Raw genomic sequence first — 17,853 nt, forward strand, 5'->3', positions numbered from 1 at the left:
CCATTACTGCTACACAAAGCTCACGCTGTTTCTCTACATGAGTGCCAAAAATGTACAGGAGTTGTGGGCAGGAAATCTAATCGAAGATGTTAGACTTTATTTTGATAAAATCTGGTATCAGGCTCAGAAGTGATATATAAAACCCAGCTGATGCTATCTGCACAAGCAGGACATCACATTATAAGGGCAAGCAGCACCCTTGGTCCTGTATGGTTGAGTGTTGTACGGAGGACGGCGACAGGAGTTTCCCTTGGGCCACTGGGGCTTAGGACTTGGCCGCAGCAGATCCTTCACCCCCTCAGAACCGTGCTGGCTTTCCTCAGGGTCAGAGTGAGTGCTATTGCCCAAACACTGCTCTTTTGTCAATTAAACAGTACTGGTTGCACGGGAAATCAGAAGGAAGGGAATATCTTTATTTTATTTTTTTTTAGTGTCTTTTGCTGTCTGTGGACTGATACTGTGCTGCATTTCTGTGCAGGGTAGAGCCTAGCCAAGCCACAGAACCAGCCGGCTTTCCCTGGCATGGGATCCTCTCCCAGCACTGCAGCCCAGAAAAGGCAGCACTGAGGCATTTCTTTGGGAGAGCTGCCCCTGCAAGCCTGTGCGGGAGCACACAGCTGCGTCTGCCTTCAAAGCCCATGCCATGAGGTGCATCTTTGACAACCTGCAGAGAAGTATGAGCACCTTGAGAGTGAGGAAGGGCAGCCTTCAGCCTCGGTCAGCCCCAGTGCTGCCAGGGGAACCCTTTGTCTGCTTCCTGCAGTGCTCAAGGTAAGGCTGCTTGGTCTGTGGCCAGGCCATGCTGCAAATAATTAAAATAATAATTCCAACAAATGCAGATATTAATCTGTCACCAGGATGCAGTGGGCACGCTTGCATCTGCATTAGTTACTGTTTGAAAGCAGATCTGAATTGCATTTGTTCTAATACATTTCAGTCATATTTGTGGGCAAAACTGGTTTGCGGCTTTATTGTTTGTTTTTAATACAACAAGCAGCAGTCAGGTGGCCATGGGCAGCAGACCCACAGTTCGTGAACCCCCAGGCTGAAGCAGAGAACAGCTGCCTGTCTTGGGGCCTGATCCTGCCCCCACCAAAGCCAATGAGAGCTTTGCCTCTGGCTTCATGTGGCAGCAGGTTCAGCTGTGGATTAGCACCCGTGCGGTCAGACACAGGAAGCTGAACTCACGACAGCGTGGATGCTGACTGCTTTCACCAGGATATTTTTCTTTAGGTCTGGACAGAGGCGTCTGAGCAAGGGTCAGCCCCCTCCCAGCTCTGCCGGAGCATCCCCCTGGCTCACGGCAAGAGCTCGATATGCATCACAGTCTGCAGAGGCTGCCCAAAAATCTCTCTGCTGGGTTTTCCACTAAGTGTGAAGATGTAAAGCAACACGCTGGCATGATGGAGGGATGAAAGTCTGCTGCCTGGTTGGTGACGCTATTTGCTGCAGTTGCTCCTGAGTAGGCTGGGATCCTCTTTGCAAGGTGTGTATCACTAGTTAACCTGTAATTGGGCAAGCTGTTAAAATTGAAAAAGTGGCTATTAAGATTTCATTGTAATATCCAGCTCTTAAAAATGCATCATTTGGCTGTGAATATCTAAGCAAAGACTGAAATAGTTTACTTGTTTTGAAAATAATACAAGCTATACAGTATTTATTCTTTACTTTGGAGTCAAAATCAGACCCTGCTGCTAAGGTCTTATTTGGAGGGGGAAAAGATCTTACCCAGTACAGAAGGTATTGATGGTGGGTTTAAAACAAATACACACAAAAACCAAAATGCAGGGGGGAAATTTCTATTAAATAAGGTGCTGTTCTGCAAAATGCTGGAAAATACCTGGCTTGCCTTGGATTTTTTTTAAGACCAGTTATTTTTCACTTGTTAATATCTCTTTTATTTCCTTACCTGTTTTCCATTGCAACAGCTGGACACTGTACCCATCAAGGTTTAAACATGAACAGGTTGCTTTCTCTGCCCGGTCCCACGGGTGGGAGGAGGGCGCCCAGCAGCAGCGTGGGGGCACTGCGGGCAGGCTGAAGCTGGGCTCTGCCTGTCGCCCTGGGCACAGTGTCCGGGAGCGCAGCACTGCCCATCCCCGTTCTCTTGCACGGTCTATGTCTGCAGTGATGCCTTTAGAACTTTCCTTACCTCAGGGACGTACTGCAACCTTGGACATAGACAAGCAGGGTCCTGGGAGGCCTTGCTGTGCAAAAGACACTGGCTGTGTATAGATGTGCACCGATGTGCAAATACACCCATGCTACTGGTGCGGTTCCGCCTTTGGTACCAGCTGCCTGCCAGAAATACCTCTGCATTGATTTGGGAAGGGTTGTGGGTTTGTTTTCTTTTAGAGGGGGTCTGCAGTGGTGTCAGGGGTGACTGTGTGTGCTGGCGTGTCTTGTGTTGATGGTAATACTGGGTAAGTGCAGGAGAGTTGCTGAAGTTGGACTGCAAAAGCTGTGTCACACCTGGGAGCACCCTGCTCACTGCCTATTGTATTCAGCGTGAGGTCCATCTTCCAGCCACGCTATTTACATTGTATTTTGTTTTAATAGAAGAAACTAACCCATTAGGGCAGCGATTATCTGTCATTGTCCTGCAAGCCTGCTGCCAGCCCCTGCCTGCAGAAATGCAGCCAGGTGGCAGCCCCATCCATGGGGAGCTGGCCCAGAGTGCTGCAGGGGAAGCTGCTGTGCTCAGGCTTCTCTTAAATGAAGCGTCTTGGGGCCTTGGCTCAGTTTTGCCCTTTCTTAGAGGTGCCTGCAGCTGTGGCCTCTCAGGAACATGCCAGGCTGGTGTTTTCCAGTGGTAAGGCTGGTGAGGTGGCTTCTGAGTGAACTTGCTGTGGGTTTTGTGCCTGTGGGGAAGGGGTGCATGTCATCTGGGTTCCCCACAGCACCTGGGTATCTTAATTAAATTAAACTGGGTTAATGCATTTATGCTGGTAACATATTCTGCTTTCAGCCCTGTACAGAGCCGCTCTAGGGGCCAGAGCTCGCACCCTCTCCCAGGAGCAGGGATGCTTCCTGGAGGGATACGCAGAGCTGTTCTTGCAGAGTGATCTGGGGCACAGCCACCCACCCTGTCCTGCTGCGGGTGAGTTTCCTCCAGGCCACAAATCCTTATTGCAAAGGCTTTTTTGCAAGGTTTTGGGGTGGTGTGGGCTGTTTCCCTAGGGAGCAGCTGGCCCCAGGGCACCCAGTGGCAGCATGAGCACAGGGACGTGGTGTTGCTTCTCACTCCCCAGAGAGGTTGAATCCAGCATGTTATTACTCTGTTAATACCGTGAAATAAACCTTCCTGTGAGTGAAAAAAATGAGTGATGTTGAAAGCCTGGCGTGCATTTCCTGTGAGGCCATCTGGTAGGGCACTTCTGTAGACTGGCATGGCTTGGCTCAGGGCTGTCATACCCATACACGTACATCCCATGGGAACCAGGGTGGTTCCTATAAACAGAGGGCTGGCGAAGCATGCGGCGGCTTGGGTACAGCCAGGGCTACAGCTTCACGCACAAGCTCGCTGAACAGAGCTTTGCTGGTTTGTTTTATGTCTTGTCACATTTTACCTTGCATATTTTTAAGGGACAATTAAATAGCTCCAGGCTCTCATGTTTGGAGGGGCAAGTGTTCCTGCCATGCAAAGCACTGCCCGTGTTATGCAGCAGATCAAACAGGCTCAGAAGAGCCCTTCTCCTCTTCAAACAAGAAATTTTACACTTGAAACCCAGCTTATTTTCTCCATTTGCTAAAAGTTTTCTCTGTCACCAAGCCTTGAATAATTTATGTAACACAACATCAGCATTAGGCTTCAGAAGCTGCTGGTGTGTATGTAAGGGTTGCCACTGCCAAAGGCAATTACACCGGATTATTTGAGGAAGTTGACTATTACATCTACTTATTTATTTAGATTTAAGCCTCATCATTTTTTATTTTTTTTTTTACTGTGTGATGCTACATGAGTGCTCAGACTATTTGAAATGAACGTTAATTAATAGATGCAAATGAAAACAGCTCAAGACAATATAGTTTCATGCCCAAAGGACTGCTTGGGGGTTTTCTTTAAGGTTTCAACGTGAAGATGAAAATATGTCATGTGTCATAAAGACAATCTATTGTGTGAGTCATTTCTCTGCCAGCGTGGCTGGCTGGGCTAGGGCCCTAATGGGGGCTCAGGAGTCCCCAGAGGAGGGCAATGGCATCCTGCAGATGGGCAGGAGCCCCCATCTCAGACAGAACCCCGCTTCTCAGGCAGGGTATGCATGTCCTATCCCACAGCAGGGAAAAGTGGAGAGTGCAGCAATAAGACCCCAATGGGCTTGGCTGTCTCATGGTGTCTCCCAGAAGGAGTCATGAATCTATGGTGCAGTGGGGTTGCCACCAACAGCAGGTCTAGAGGACCCCCTTGGTCAAGCTCACCTGGCCAGTGTCACCTTCTTGGTAGCCTTTCCAATGGCCTCACCCCACAGCAATTCCAGTTTTCAGGAAGTTTTTCACTATGAGGGGAGAAACTGGTCTGGAAGAGGGTAGTAGCAGAGGATGCCTGGTAGCACTAGAAAAGCTGGTGAAAACTATGAAGGTGGACACTAGGATCAAAATTTGGGAGGCTAGGCTTGCTGGTGAACCTCCAGGCATGGCAGTGTTGGTGGGCATCTCCGCTCGGGACCTGCTTGTACCTCCTTCCTGCTGCTGTTCCTGTTCCCTGCTTCCTGCTGCTGTGCCCAGCCACCTCCACGATGAAGACTTTAAACTTTTTTACACTTGCCCTAACTTACAGTGGTAGAAACAGTTTATGGTTGCCTTGACCTGGATGGAGAACAGTGATTTCCCTGGAGCTGATCCTTTAGCAGCTGCAGCCTTAAAAGCAAAGATTCTCAAGGGGAGATCTTCCTCAGGTGAGGTGGCTGTGCCTCTGTGCGTGCTTCAGCTGTGCTGATATACAAGGCCTAGTCCAAACATCATGGGAGAAGTTCCTAACCCCTTTAGGTCCTTGTCTTGCTCATGGATCTGGATTTAGAGTCCGCATGTGCATGTAATTAAATACAAGATGAGGTGAGTAACTGGAAGCCATAGATTTTACCAGGCCAACCACTACAGCTGGAAGAAGTAAACATGCTTTTGAGTGCCCTGACCCTCCTTCAGGTATGTGTATCTATATATAGAGTTGTCTATATATACACATTTATATATAAACATGTGTGCACATATATCTCTGTGTGTGTATATATATATATATCTGTGCTGATAAATAGTTTGAAATTGCAGTAATGTTGTTGTGAGATCATTTCTGTTCACACCAGGCTGTGCCAGGTGTCGGTCAGGCTGGATATGGCCCCTTAAGTGTGTGTCCCTCCCTGTGCCCCTGACCTTCAGCTTCCTCTGCAGGCGAAGGTCACCCTCCAGCGTGCCACCAGCTCTGCCTCCTTCCTGCCAGAGCCAGGCCCTGGGCAGGCGTCCACCAGCCAGAGCTTACCCCGGTGATGGCTGCAGAGGGTTTTCTAGGTAGGGTTTAGAGGGAAAATAGAGATTTGCAAGAGCAGTAAGGGCACACAGGTGCAGAATTTGGGCTGCGTGCCGGGCAGGGTGAGTTTAGCCGAAGTTGGCTTTTGTGGAGGTGAGGTTTTCCTAGTGGCTTCGGGAGATGTGCAGGGCTTCTTCAACAGCTCCAGGAGCCAAAGAAAAGCAGAACACGCTCGGTGCTGGGCTGGGCTGATGGATGGGCTGTTGCCACAGGGTCTCCTCTTGCACCACGGTGCTGTGTGGCAGTTGCCTTTGTAATGGGGAAGAAATACAGCTGCCGGTGCTGAGGGGCGCCGGGCACGTGGCAGGGTTACAGCGCTGGCAGCGGCGGGTGGGGGGGGACTGGGGGGGGGTGGGCGGCGGGGCACGGGTCGCCACCCCCATGCCCGGTACGCGCGGGGCGTGTTGTGCGCAAACAAGGGCTGGCGCTTCCCCAACACCCCCGGGTGCTGTCAGGGGACTTACGGTGGTGGCAGCTCTGGGAGCCCCCTGCTGACTCCCGAGGGCTGCTCCCCAGGGCTCAGCCCGGCGTGGCCAACCCGTGCAGGACGGAAAGCGGCTTTCCCGCTCGAGGTGCCGCCTCCGGCCCCAAATCCGCTCCCATGCCCCTTGCCCAGGGCTGAGGCCGGGCTGGCGGTGCAGCTGCCGGCTGTCATCCCCCCGCGTCCCCGGCCTGGGGGGCTGCAACCCAATCCCTTCCCCAGGGTTCCGCCGAGCCCCGCTGCCCGGCCGTGGGTGAAGCCGCTGACAAGGTATTTCTCGGCGGTAACCCGAGGCGCAGCCCCAGCGCCTCCGTCTCGGCGGGGCGGACAAGTTAATTCCCCAGATTTATGCGCCCCCCGAGCCCCAGCATCTGCTGCGGGGGGCGGCGCAGCCGGGGCGGTGCGGGGGGTGCTCGGCCCTGCCGGGGCCGGGCACAGGTGCGGGGCCACCGCCCGCTTATAAATACCCCGCGGTGCCGGGGAGGGGCGTCCCGATCCCCCCGTGCCCGGTCCCCCCCGCCGGGGCTCCGCGGCGGAGCGGGATGCGGCGTGGCGCCCTCCCTCCCGCCGGCAGCATGAGCCCGTCCTTCCTCCTCCTCCTCCTCCTCCTCGCCCTGCCCGCCCGCGCCCGGCGGCAGCAGGTGCCCGGCGGAGCGCAGCCGGGGCCGGCGGGCCGCAACGCCCCCGCGCCTTCCTCCTCCTCCTCCTCCTCCTCCTCCTCCTCCTCCTCCTCTTCCTCCGCGGCGGTGGCGGCGGCGGGGCCGAGCCGCTTCCCGCGGAGCCGCCCGGGGCGGCGGCGGGGCCGGCTGTACTGCCGGGTGGGCATCGGCTTCCACCTCCAGCTGCACCCCGACGGCCGGGTGGACGGCGCCCACGACGCAAGCCCGCTCAGTGAGTGTCCGGGGCGGGCAGTGGGGGGTGGCCGGAGGGGCTGGAGGGCGTCTGGCCGTGCCCTAGCGTGGGGGGTGGTGTGGCACTTTCCCCTTCTCGTTGTGACCCCGGGGTTGCGGCATCCCCGTCCCTAAGAGATGACTCCCCCGGGGTGGCAGAGCCCCTTGCTCCCTGCTGCCTTCACCTGGGGTGGTCTGCGGCCCAGGCGGCTTCGGGAGAGGTGGATTTGGGGTGCTGTGTGCCCTGGGAGGCTGGGCCGGGGGGTGCTGGGGGTGCTGTGCCTGCGGGCTCGGGTGGGATGCCGCCTTGGGGAGCGGGGCGAGCTCTGCCTGGCTTGCTTTGTGAAGCGCTGCCCCGCAGGTTTCGCCCACCTTGAGGAAGAGTCTGTGGGGATCGGCGCAAAGGTGCAAGTTTTGTGCTCCCACCTCAGCACCCCACCGGGGTACTTGACGGGAGGAGGCTGCTCTCCCTTATGCCCCTTTTTCGTCCTTTCCCCATGTAACTTTTCCATCCTTCCCTCTGCATTCTCATTCTTCCAGCACAGTGATAGGATATATTCAGTTTAAAAATAGGACTGAGGCTGACGTTCCCCTGAGAGAAAGCTGTGCTAACTCATGGCTTATCCTTCAGGTCCGAGTTGCCGTGATATCCTGTTAGAGGGAATGAAATGGCAGGCAGGGATGAAAAATCACTTAAAGAGCCTGAGGGCTTGGGCCTGATGTGACCCTGGCAGCACCCGTGGCTTCAGCTGTCGGGCGCGCTTATGGAACAATGGCCACATCTGGCCTGGACCAAATAATTTGGGACCTGGTCTGTGCTGTGGCCCTGCGAAGGAGGGCTGCTGGGAGGCCCGGAACCCTGCCTGGGCTTTCCAGGAGCACTGTGGGTGCGTGGCCAGGAGGGGGTTATGGCCTGCAAAGGGGCTGGATGGAGAAGCTGGACATCCACACTGGGGCTGATTTGGAGATGTGAGTTTGGAGGGGCTGCCTGCGCCGTGTCCCACCCCCGGTGTCCCACGGCAGCATGGCAGAGGGGCTCACCCCTATGAGGTGTATGCAGCCTTTGATGCCGGAGCTGTCTCACAGGGATTTGGATTAGGTGAAGTTTCTTCCTCTTTAGTCTGGGATTTTCTGCCCGGGAAGGTGACCGCAGCAGCAGCTCTGCGCTTCAGAGCGGAGCCAGCCCCAGCTGGTGGCACGTGCTGGTGGCAGCAGGGGCTATGCCAGGGTGTTGTGCTGAGGAGCCGTCCCCTGTATGGAAGCAGTCAGCTTTTGGCAGGGAAATCCCAGCTTTGGCCCCTGGGAAACTGCGCTTGACCCAGGGAACCCCAATAACCAACAGTATGCCTCCCGGCCAGCACGGCCGTCCCCGCAAAGGCCAGCAGGTTTTGGGGTGCCCTCGAGGACAGGGAGAGTGCTGGAGAGGCGCCGTGCCTTGTTGCAGCAGCGAGGCACAGCCCCCTGCCTCTTGTCAGTTGCTACCAGTGGGGCATGTGGGGTGAAGAGGAGTGGCCCCCCAGCCCCCCAAAGTGCCCCCCAGGCTCTTGGTGCTGGGAGCTGCACACCTCCGGGAGCCCTGCTTCTTCCTTAAAATAAACATGGGAAGTGGTGATCCGATCCGCCGGCCTCGGGGATTTAACAGCAGCTTCATGTTTGCTCTTGGCACATTAATCCGCGTGGCCCTTGGCTGTGGCTGGGCAAGAGGCTCTCGCAGTCTCCTTCCTCGGGGGCAGGGGCCACTGAGACCCCCCCGGGCTGTAGCTGGGGGAAGCGATGCTTTTTTCCCAGGGGAGGAAGGGTTCGTCGGGGATGTAGTGCTTACCCTGGCTGCCCCCAGCTGGGGGGATGTTGGGGGTGGGGGGTGGGGGGTGTATGCCTGACCCCTGCTGCCACCCTTCCTCTGCCAGAGGGGACACGTTGCTGTGCTGGGAAAGGGAAACGTGTCGGTGCTGTTGCTGAACAGTGCTCGGAGTTTGAAGCTCTTCTGTAAGAGACTTATAGGTCACACATGTCCTGTTGGAGGCCAGGGCCCAATCCTGCTCAAAAAATACCCCTTTGAGGGCAAGACAGTTTGTTTTCTCATGGCTGGGCTGCATAGCACCCCACTTGCCAAGTCCTGCTGTGAGGAGGGGCCTAAGAAACCATTATTGGTACTTCTCGCCCCAAATGGTGTGTGCAACACCTTTACTTTCAGAGTCTGGCGTGTATGGGAGGAGGACGGGCAAGGCTGATTTTAGCAGGCTGGCTGTAGGCACAAAGGACTTTTCCCACCGGAGAGGGATTTCCCCAGGGTGAATTTGCTCTGCTGCAGCCAAATCAGAAATTATCTTCTAAAGCGTAGCTTTTTTTTTTTTTAAAAAAAAACAAACCCCAAACCAACCTACCACCTGGTAGCCATCCTGGAGTCGATGCAGGTCCCTCTGCAGGGCAGAAGGATGGAGCAGGAGTGCTTCGTGGAGCCAGGCAGCAGGAGCAGGGTCATGTGGAGATGAAATGCAAACCTATGAGACTGATTTTTTTTTTTTTTTAATTTATTTTTCTTTGTCACACCGATGTGAAAAGAACTGTGATTTATTTTGGGATTTTTGTCATCCTAGGTATTTTGGAAATATTTGCTGTGTCTCAGGGGATTGTAGGAATACGAGGAGTTTTCAGCAACAAATTTTTAGCGATGTCAAAAAAAGGAAAACTCCATGCAAGTGTAAGTAAACCCCCCTGCTTATCAGTATGTATTATTTATTAAAGGCCTTGTGACACCTTCACATGCACGTGGCAGCAGTGCTCCCAGGCAGGGCCCAGGCGTGCTGAGCCCCTTTGGCTGCTGGGAAGGCTCCGTGCTGGGTGGCATCAGCACCGCCCAGACAGATAGGGGACAGGTGGAGCCAAACCCCCTGAAGCCCAAATCCCTACTGACTGCATTTAACCAAGAAAAGTGTCCCCCCCTTTTTTTTTTTTTTTTTTGCAGTTGGGTATTTGCATCAAAAGGACTTGTTCTTTGAGCATTGCCAGTTTATTTTTAGCAACTTCTGCAGCAGATCATGCAGACGGTTTTAGCCAAATGTCTCCTGGAGAGCGGCACGCGTGGTGCTGAGAGCCCGCCTGTGCCCCTGCGTGCGTGGGGAAGGGGCCCCGGAGTTTTGGCTGGGCTCACCCACGGGGGAGAGGTGATCCCCAGGGACAGCATGCAGCTGCACACAGGGCTTTGGGCAGGTGAAATCGAGCACGTGCGGGAGCATTGTAGCTGGAGTGGAAAACCCCCAGTATTCTTGTTTCTGCAGGCTGTTTTCCTGAAGGCTGGGGTTTCCTGCAGGTCTAATTGTGCTTTTTCCAGGCTTTTTTCATTGAATGAATTCTTCAAGTCGATTTCACTTCTTTTTTCAACCTCAAGATGCTGCTTCCTTATTTTTTTCTTATTAGTTCCAGAGATCATTTAAACAAATGAAAGTAACTACTGTGCTTACATGAAACTTGTCATCTTTTAAAGGTGTATATAAATGCAACGCTCAAAGAAGGGTTTTTTTAAGGCAGCACTTTGGACAACCTGTCACCCAAGTTTGTTTCCAGGGAGCCTGCTCAGGGCTGATAGCCTGGAAGAGGGAAAAGCCAATTGCCCGCCCCACAGTTATGAGCCAAACCTCACGGTCGCAAAGTGAATGTTACTGATGTGCTTAAGCTGCCCTAGCCCGCAGATTGCCTTCAAGTGAGATTTATGAACTCTCCTCTCTCTCCCCTGAGTCTTATTGGAGTGTTGCTCCTGAAACCTAATGGTGCTTAAAGGGTGAGCACATGGCTGCTTATTTTAGGAAACAAAGTAGGAGCGGGAATGGTGTCTAGGGGAAAGGGAGAATGGCTGTGCAGAGGAAAACACAAGGGAAGGAGACAGGGCAGGAAGCAGGCAGAACAGGAGAGCAGTGGAAAGGATGGAGAGGAGAGGGAAGCAAGCAGAATGTGATCCCTGGACCCTCCAGAGCCTCCCCTCCCTCACTGCGTACAATGGGCCCCTTATTCGAGCTGAAGCCTTGATTTATGCCCTGGTGCAGGCAGAAATTAAATCAAACCTCATCGGTGTATGGTTAATTGTCGGCACACAAAGGGCAGTGCTGGAGAGGGACCCCAATTAGGCGGGTCAGAGCGGGGGTGAGGACACACGATGCCCAGCTCGGATGAAAGCTGCGAATTTGTAGAAACTTGACCCAAATGTCTAAAGATTGCTGGGCTAAATAATGCCGATAATGCAAACCCAGCATCTGTTGTTCTTTCCTGCCTTGGCAGGATAAAGTTATTTCATGGCCTAATGAGTTTTGAGCAGTACAAAGCGCGTCCTGCGCCCGTCACTCAGGGCAGCACTTTGATATGAGAGTCACGCCGGTGACTTTGTGCTGAACTGCAGTTAAAAGTCATTCCTGCAGGGATTCGGGCTCCTTCAAAACCAGTTCTCAGGGTCTGGCTTTATCCCAGCTTGGTGCTTTACAGCAGCCCTCTTTTTTTTTTTTTTTTTTTTTTTTTTTTTGATGGCAACTTAATTAAATTACCAAGCAGTTCATTTTTAGAGGCACCAGCTTCAGAAAATGACAGTAATCCCGGCAATTATCAGTTGCATGCACAGATGGCTTTTTCCTCGTTGATAAATCATTGGTCCCCTGTTTGTACATTTTTAGCGTGGAACGGGCAGGAGGGGTTCGGTATCGGTCTCAGCAGGGACTAGCATGAACCCCAGAGGACAGATTTGCCCACAAGCGTCTCGGGTAATACTCCTTTCTCAGGAGTTGTTCTGACTTGACCAAAACGTACGGTCCTCACTGGAGCAAACCCCTGTTGAACTGGATTTTGAAATTTAATTGCCTTCATGATTGCTGTTCATGAGCATCTCTGGAGCTTCATTTCTGGAACTGCTGCAGAGCAAATCCGGTGGCCATCTGCCTGCCCTGTGCCAGGAAAAATGCCTTTTCCCCGGCTGAAATGGTGTGGTTATTGAGCTGAGAGGCTGGGACATGGGGAAGCCTGTCAGAGTGATGGCAAAGCAGCAGCTGATGTGCTTCGCAGGATGGTTTGCTCTCTGGGGGCGAGGGCTTCCCTCCGTGCTTGCTGGTGGTGGGTCTTTTCCATTCCCGGGCTGCTGGCGGGAGCAGCCTGTGGCATCACTCTGTGTCCAGGGCTGGGGATCTCCCACACTCCCCCAGATCCCACTTTGGAGGGGAGGCTACTCTGACTCTTAGGGAGCAGTTCCCCCAAACCCACTATTAGTAGAAACTTTTCCTGTGATGCCTCAGCCCTCTTGCTGCCACCTCCCTTTGTGGGGTTGGTATTGCCCCAAAAATGCTGGGCCAGATTGGGAATGCCAGTTCGGCTTACCCTCGAGCAAAGTGGCGGTGAGCTTACCCGTCTGTCCAGGGACACACATGAGCAGGGGGCACACGCACTTCTGCTATTCACAGCAACGCTTGCGAAGCCTGCTGGAGCCAATTTCATATCGGATCCTCAGCCATGGCCAGCCTTGATGCCCAGGGCACAGCAGCCAACTTCATCTCCTACACCAAAAAACGCCTGCTGTTGCCATTTGCCCAGATCCCACTGGGGAATGCAGGGTCTGTTTCAGGGCCCTTTGTGCTGAGCACCCTTTCAAGAGGGCACTGGGGCCTCGGTCAATCCTAAAACTTCCCTGTGCAAAGGCTGGTGTGGGGGTGTCTCAACCAAGCACTGCTGCATGTGTTTGGGCTTCAGAGAGCAACAAGGGGTCAGCAAAGCCTTTCCTCAGGAAGGTGAATACTCATGCATAGGCGATACAGCATTGGCGAGTACAAAAGACAGGGAAAGCAAAAATGAGTCATCAAGGTGATGTTTCAGGCGAAGAGCAGAAGGAGACTTAATTCAAAGTGCTATGAGGAAAAAATGCACAGCAAGCTGGGGACTCTGTCGCTTGTGTTATAGCACTCAGTTCCTCTGGTTAAATTAGGAGTTTGAAAACGGTCCCAGCCCACTGGGTCTCCTGTATGGTTATAAAACACTGCTTGGGGCTTTTGTCTTGTTCTCCATTGCTGGGGCTTCGAGGCTCAAGAGCTCAGCATCCCTTTCACATCAACAGATTTGAAGCTTAAAAGTTTTTTCCAATGTAAATGATTCTATGAAGTGTTGCTTTGCAATCGGGGTGCAGTGCCTCAGGCATGGCTGGGGAAGCTGCCAGGGCACCAGGTATCATGCCTGTGTTGCAAAGGATTTCAGAGGGGCAGCAGCCAGGTATCCCAGGGCCATGGGGTACATAGATGGGGTGTTATGGCTCTCTTCTTGTATTTGCATGCTTGTTTTTTCCTCCTCCCCCTTGCCAACAACAAGGAACTGTTATGGGCAGTGTTCAGCCTGTCCTCTTGGGTAATGGGAAGCCTTTTCCCCCCAGCCATGTGGGAGCCAGTGTGGCCACACTGTTTATAAGAGGTGATTCTCTTGGGCTGCAACTAATTTCTTCAGGTCATCAAGGGACAAAATGCCCCAAGTTCGTTTAAGATGAAGAAGGAGAAAAAAAAAAATCCAATACAATCAAAGCCATGTTCAGTGAAGCAGTGAAAATCTGCATGCAAATTGCCTTTCCAGATTATTAAGTGATGATTCAGTGCCCAAGCAAGGGGTGCGAGGGTGGGAACAGAGATGGAGCGGGGGCTCAACCCCAGGGTCCTTGGCGGAGCTGCAGCTCTGTGGGTATGGAGCCACATCCTCCCTCCTGCCAGGGGGAAGGGCAGGAGGAGAACTGGAGTGGGAGGGAAGGTTGCTGCTGGACAGGCCAAGCTTGTTTTTCTTAAGAAAGTCCAAAACTGGGTGGCATGCAGCTACTGAAAGTATCTGTGTTAGGGTTTTTCCAAACTGTTGGGTGCCTGGCAGCCTCGGAGCGGGTTTCCCAGGTGCCCTGTGTCGCTGCTTGCTCCTTTGGACATGGTTTTGGGAGACTTAAAAACCAGCAGGCGTCTCAGGGCAGGGAATGGGTGAAACCAGCCATTTGCTAATGGTGCCCTGGCTCTGTCCCCACAGGCTCGGTTCACGGCGGACTGCCAGTTTCGGGAGCGCTTCCAGGAGAACAGCTACAACACTTACGCCTCGGCCATCCACCGCAGCCCACGCTCGGGCCGACAGTGGTATGTGGCACTCAACAAACGGGGCAAAGCCAAGCGGGGCTGCAGCCCCCGTGCCCGGCCCCAGCACGTCTCCACACACTTCCTCCCCCGCTTTTGGCAGCCCCAGCCCCCTGAGCTCGCCTTTACTGTCACCCTTCCCGAAAAGAAGCCCCCACCACCACCAAAACCGAAGGTCGCTCCGTCCCCACCTCGGAAAAACCCTGGCCCCATCAAGTACCGGCTGAAGTTTCGTTTTGGGTAGTGCCCCATGGCAGGGATGCTGGCACAGGAGAGACTGGGCACCTGGACAGATTTTGGGGGTGACCCCATGGGAGACCTGCATCCCCCTGCTCTGGACAGATGTGGGGAGGCTCCAGGTTGCCATGCTGGACTTGAGGTCTTCTTTTTACCATGCAAAGCAGATGGCATCCTCCAAGGTGTGCACTGGGATGACATAACTTGGGCTTTCCAAAGAGTATTCCTGTGGTGAACAGAAAACACTTGATGGACGTTGGGTTAATTTTCTGTTGTTGAAAGAAGCAGGAAGGTACCTCTATGGCGAACATATTTTCTTACCTTATTTTGATCAGTGACTCTTCTGACAATCATATTCATACAAGAGATATGTTCAGAGCCAATGTATTAAGTGTTGGGGTTTTTTTCTTTTTGTTTTTTTTTTTCATCTCCTTTTTGCTGCACTTTTTTCCTCCAACCATACCTCAGACACCGTATATCCAGGTCTGCCCCTTCCCTTCCCTTACAAACCAGCTCCTCCCTTCCACAGCAAAACAACAAGACCAAGCCCAACAAATGCATTCACCTTATTTGTGGTGCAAGGTGGTCTTAAAACTCTTTGTTGGCAATAATAGATATATATTTTTTTTTTTTTCCTTCAGGGTCACAGGCTTGGGGAGGGCGGCTCCTGCTCCTCGTGGTCTCTCCTGTTCTTCCCTGGACAGCTGGAGGAGCGAGTCTCCTCTTGTCCATCAAAGTATAGCTTCGATGTCTGTGTTTAAAATACCTCTGTCCCAGACCCGTGGCATTCCTGCTCGTATGGGGAGGGAGCTGCGCCAAAATCCCTCCCCAGGGAATGGCCAGGGGGAGCCCATCCGCACCCCTGCTCCGTGGTGACAGGGACACCTTTGGCCCTCAGGTGCCCACTGGTTTCTTCTGACAGTGTGCGTAGCTGATTTATTTTACCATTCACAGTACACTTATGGGGCAGGGTGGATGAAGGGTTTCAGTTTATAGTGAGCGTGGCGACGTGGCAATAAATGCTGTTACAGCTACTTGTACCTTCAGAAGTGTTTTTTCCCACCTGGGGTTGCCCTATGGCCCTGACTGTCAAATTGGTTCTCCATTGTGGTGTTACCTGTGGAGTAATTGTGCACATGGAGTTTTTAATCGGCATTTAGCTGTGTTGTGAACGTACAGAAAATGGTAGCATTGAAGCTCACCAGTTAAGCCTTAATAAGAGCCCAGGTGGGCTCGTGTTGGCAAAACCCCTCCCGATCTGAGCCCTGCTAGTGTTGAGCAGCAATAACGAGGGCAGGCAGCACTGCCGAGCCTTTTCTGCAAACCCAATCATGGTACAGGTGGCTATTCCCACTGAAATCACGGTTCTTCACCCGTTGTCCGTCTGGGCAGCCCCTGGCCGGACACATCCGCTCTACGTGGCAGCAAACGCTTTCACACAAGGGCATGCGCTCCGTGTGTGGGGATGGGTGGGGATGCCGGAATAAAATATAATTGTGCTTCATTTTTAGCTGTGTAATCTCTTGCTTGTCTGCTGCCTGTGTGTTTTTTTCTTTTCTTCTTCTGCAGGAGAAGAACGGCTGCTGCTAAATTAGCCACTATGCATGTTTTTGTCAGAGGGTTTGGCTAGTGTGGTATTGACACCAGGGTGGATTGGAGCAAAATCGATGCACGTGCTTCCTTTGTACGCCATGCTCCGCGTAGTGTGTGCTGAGCCAAACCTCCCGATGGCTCCTGTGGGGCAGCTGTCACGCAGGGGAGTGCAAGCCCAACACGGGCACACTGTGCACCCCGGCCATTTGCAGCGAGATAGCCTGACCGCAAATTTACAAAATTCAAATAATACTGCTTATCTGCTGTTCAGCAGCTAGTCATAATTGGGTATAATTAATGCTCAGTGACGCATGGAGACACCTGAATGAACGAATTGAATGAAAACATTTGCAGGAGCCATGTAGGAGAGTGCCTGCCTCAGCATCGGGTGGGTGCCTGGAGCTCTCTGGGCAGGTAAGAGAGGAGTGAACTGGTCCCTTGCTGTCACTGCTTTCCCTCAGAGGGAAAAGGTGTTTTTTAAAACCTTGTTTTAATGAAAATTCTTGTTGATAAATAATCTGTATGACAAAAGATGCTTTGATCCCTGTGTTTCTGGGCAGAAAACTGATCCTGAACTGAGCTGCGACGGCAGCATCCAGTGTTTGCCAATACAGCTGCTGGGGAGTGCCGCTTGCTCTGTTGCAGTTGGTGGGAGCGTGGGGGGCCACAAGTTGCCCTTGGACTAACCTGAGGAAGGAGGGGTGCTGCTGGAGCTCAGGGCCCCCCTGCCAGCCTTCCTGCAGCCCCCATGCCTGCAGCAGATGAGCACCACCATCACCTGGTGCTTGTGGGTCTGGCTGAACTGTGTGATGCCCCTTGCTGTTCTCACCAAGGGGAAGAGGAGCACCCGTTGCATTTCAGAGCTGTCGGGTGAAATTTGGCTGAGGAAGCAGCCTGGGTGTCTCTTCCCTCTGGTAGCCATTAAAACCTGCACTCCCCTACTCGGGGTGGGTGATGACTGGGGTGGGCTGAGGGGGTGCAGGTGCTTTCCCCCCTCGCACCCCATTTCCCAAGGGGCATGGGGGCTGCCATGCTACACATCGAGGGCTGCTGTTGAAACACTGATGTTTTACTTGGAGTTTCTGGCAACCAGGAGCAGCCCCACAGCACACAGCTAAGGGGGGCTGGCAGGCGTGGGAAGCTGCAGGGGGAGGCTGATGCTTTAATATTACAGCAATTATTAAAATGCAGCCACGCTTTTAAAACGAAGAGGCCTGTGCCGTGGCAGACAGCAGCTTGCTAGCAATCTCAGCAGAGAGCCTAATGCAAGTAATCTAAGTGGTATGGACTGACAAACCCTTTCTGTTCCTTTCTGGCCACTTTTCTGCAAGGAAATTAAATGTTTGCTTATCAGGAGGAGACTGAAGGTATTTTAAAAAATGGGTAAATATCTCTGTTAAACTTAAAAATAGCCTGTGAACAACTTGAGAGCCTATTAAGAAATAAAGGTAACTTTTTCAGTGTGTTATGTTTCTTGCATTTCAAAAGTGCTTTTGGTGTTGGCTCACTTTTATTTACAGCTGTTGATTGCATTTAAACCTTTCTGCCTACTGCGTTTGCAAGCGGAGCCGAGGCCACATTACACTGGCCAACTGCTCCCTGAGCAGGACAAGAAGCCCAAACAAAACGTGGAGCAGTAGCCCAGAGCCTCCTGCAGTCCTGCTCCCAAGGCAAGGGGGAGCCTCTCTGCTCTTCAGCAGGTGGGATTTACTGGGAGAAAGGACGTGAGACCAGAAGAGCCTCTCTTCCTCTTTCCTGCTTGTTGGCAGTGCTTAGTCTTCCATGCTGGTGAGAGTATTGCTCCTGTGGAAGCAACACGAGCAAGCGTATACTCAGTATTGTGACTTGAGGGAGGGAAAATTGCTGTGACAGTCCAGGAAAAGAAGAAAGGCTCCGGCTTTGCAGCTTTGACTCTGACATAAACTATCCTGTCAGCTGCTCCTGTTTCATCCGAGTGGATTTATCGTCTTGGCTTCAACAGCAACAGCACTAATTGCTGGACTCTTAAACAGA

The 17,853-nt window shown here is 52.9% G+C and overlaps 1 protein-coding gene across 1 annotated transcript; it reads left to right on the forward strand.

The window, feature by feature from the left end:
* Window positions 1-6,099: 6,099 nt before the first annotated feature.
* Window positions 6,100-17,201, forward strand: FGF5 (fibroblast growth factor 5). The gene is made up of 4 exons (XM_040582352.1): window positions 6,100-6,116; window positions 6,562-6,893; window positions 9,490-9,593; window positions 13,910-17,201. The coding sequence occupies exons 2-4, from the start codon at window positions 6,578-6,580 to the stop codon at window positions 14,252-14,254; spliced, it is 765 nt and encodes a 254-aa protein (XP_040438286.1). The 5' UTR covers window positions 6,100-6,116; window positions 6,562-6,577; the 3' UTR covers window positions 14,255-17,201.
* Window positions 17,202-17,853: the final 652 nt, after the last annotated feature.

The sequence above is a fragment of the Falco naumanni genome, chromosome 1, assembly GCF_017639655.2.
Source record: "Falco naumanni isolate bFalNau1 chromosome 1, bFalNau1.pat, whole genome shotgun sequence".
NCBI classification, from domain to species: Eukaryota; Metazoa; Chordata; class Aves; order Falconiformes; family Falconidae; genus Falco; species Falco naumanni.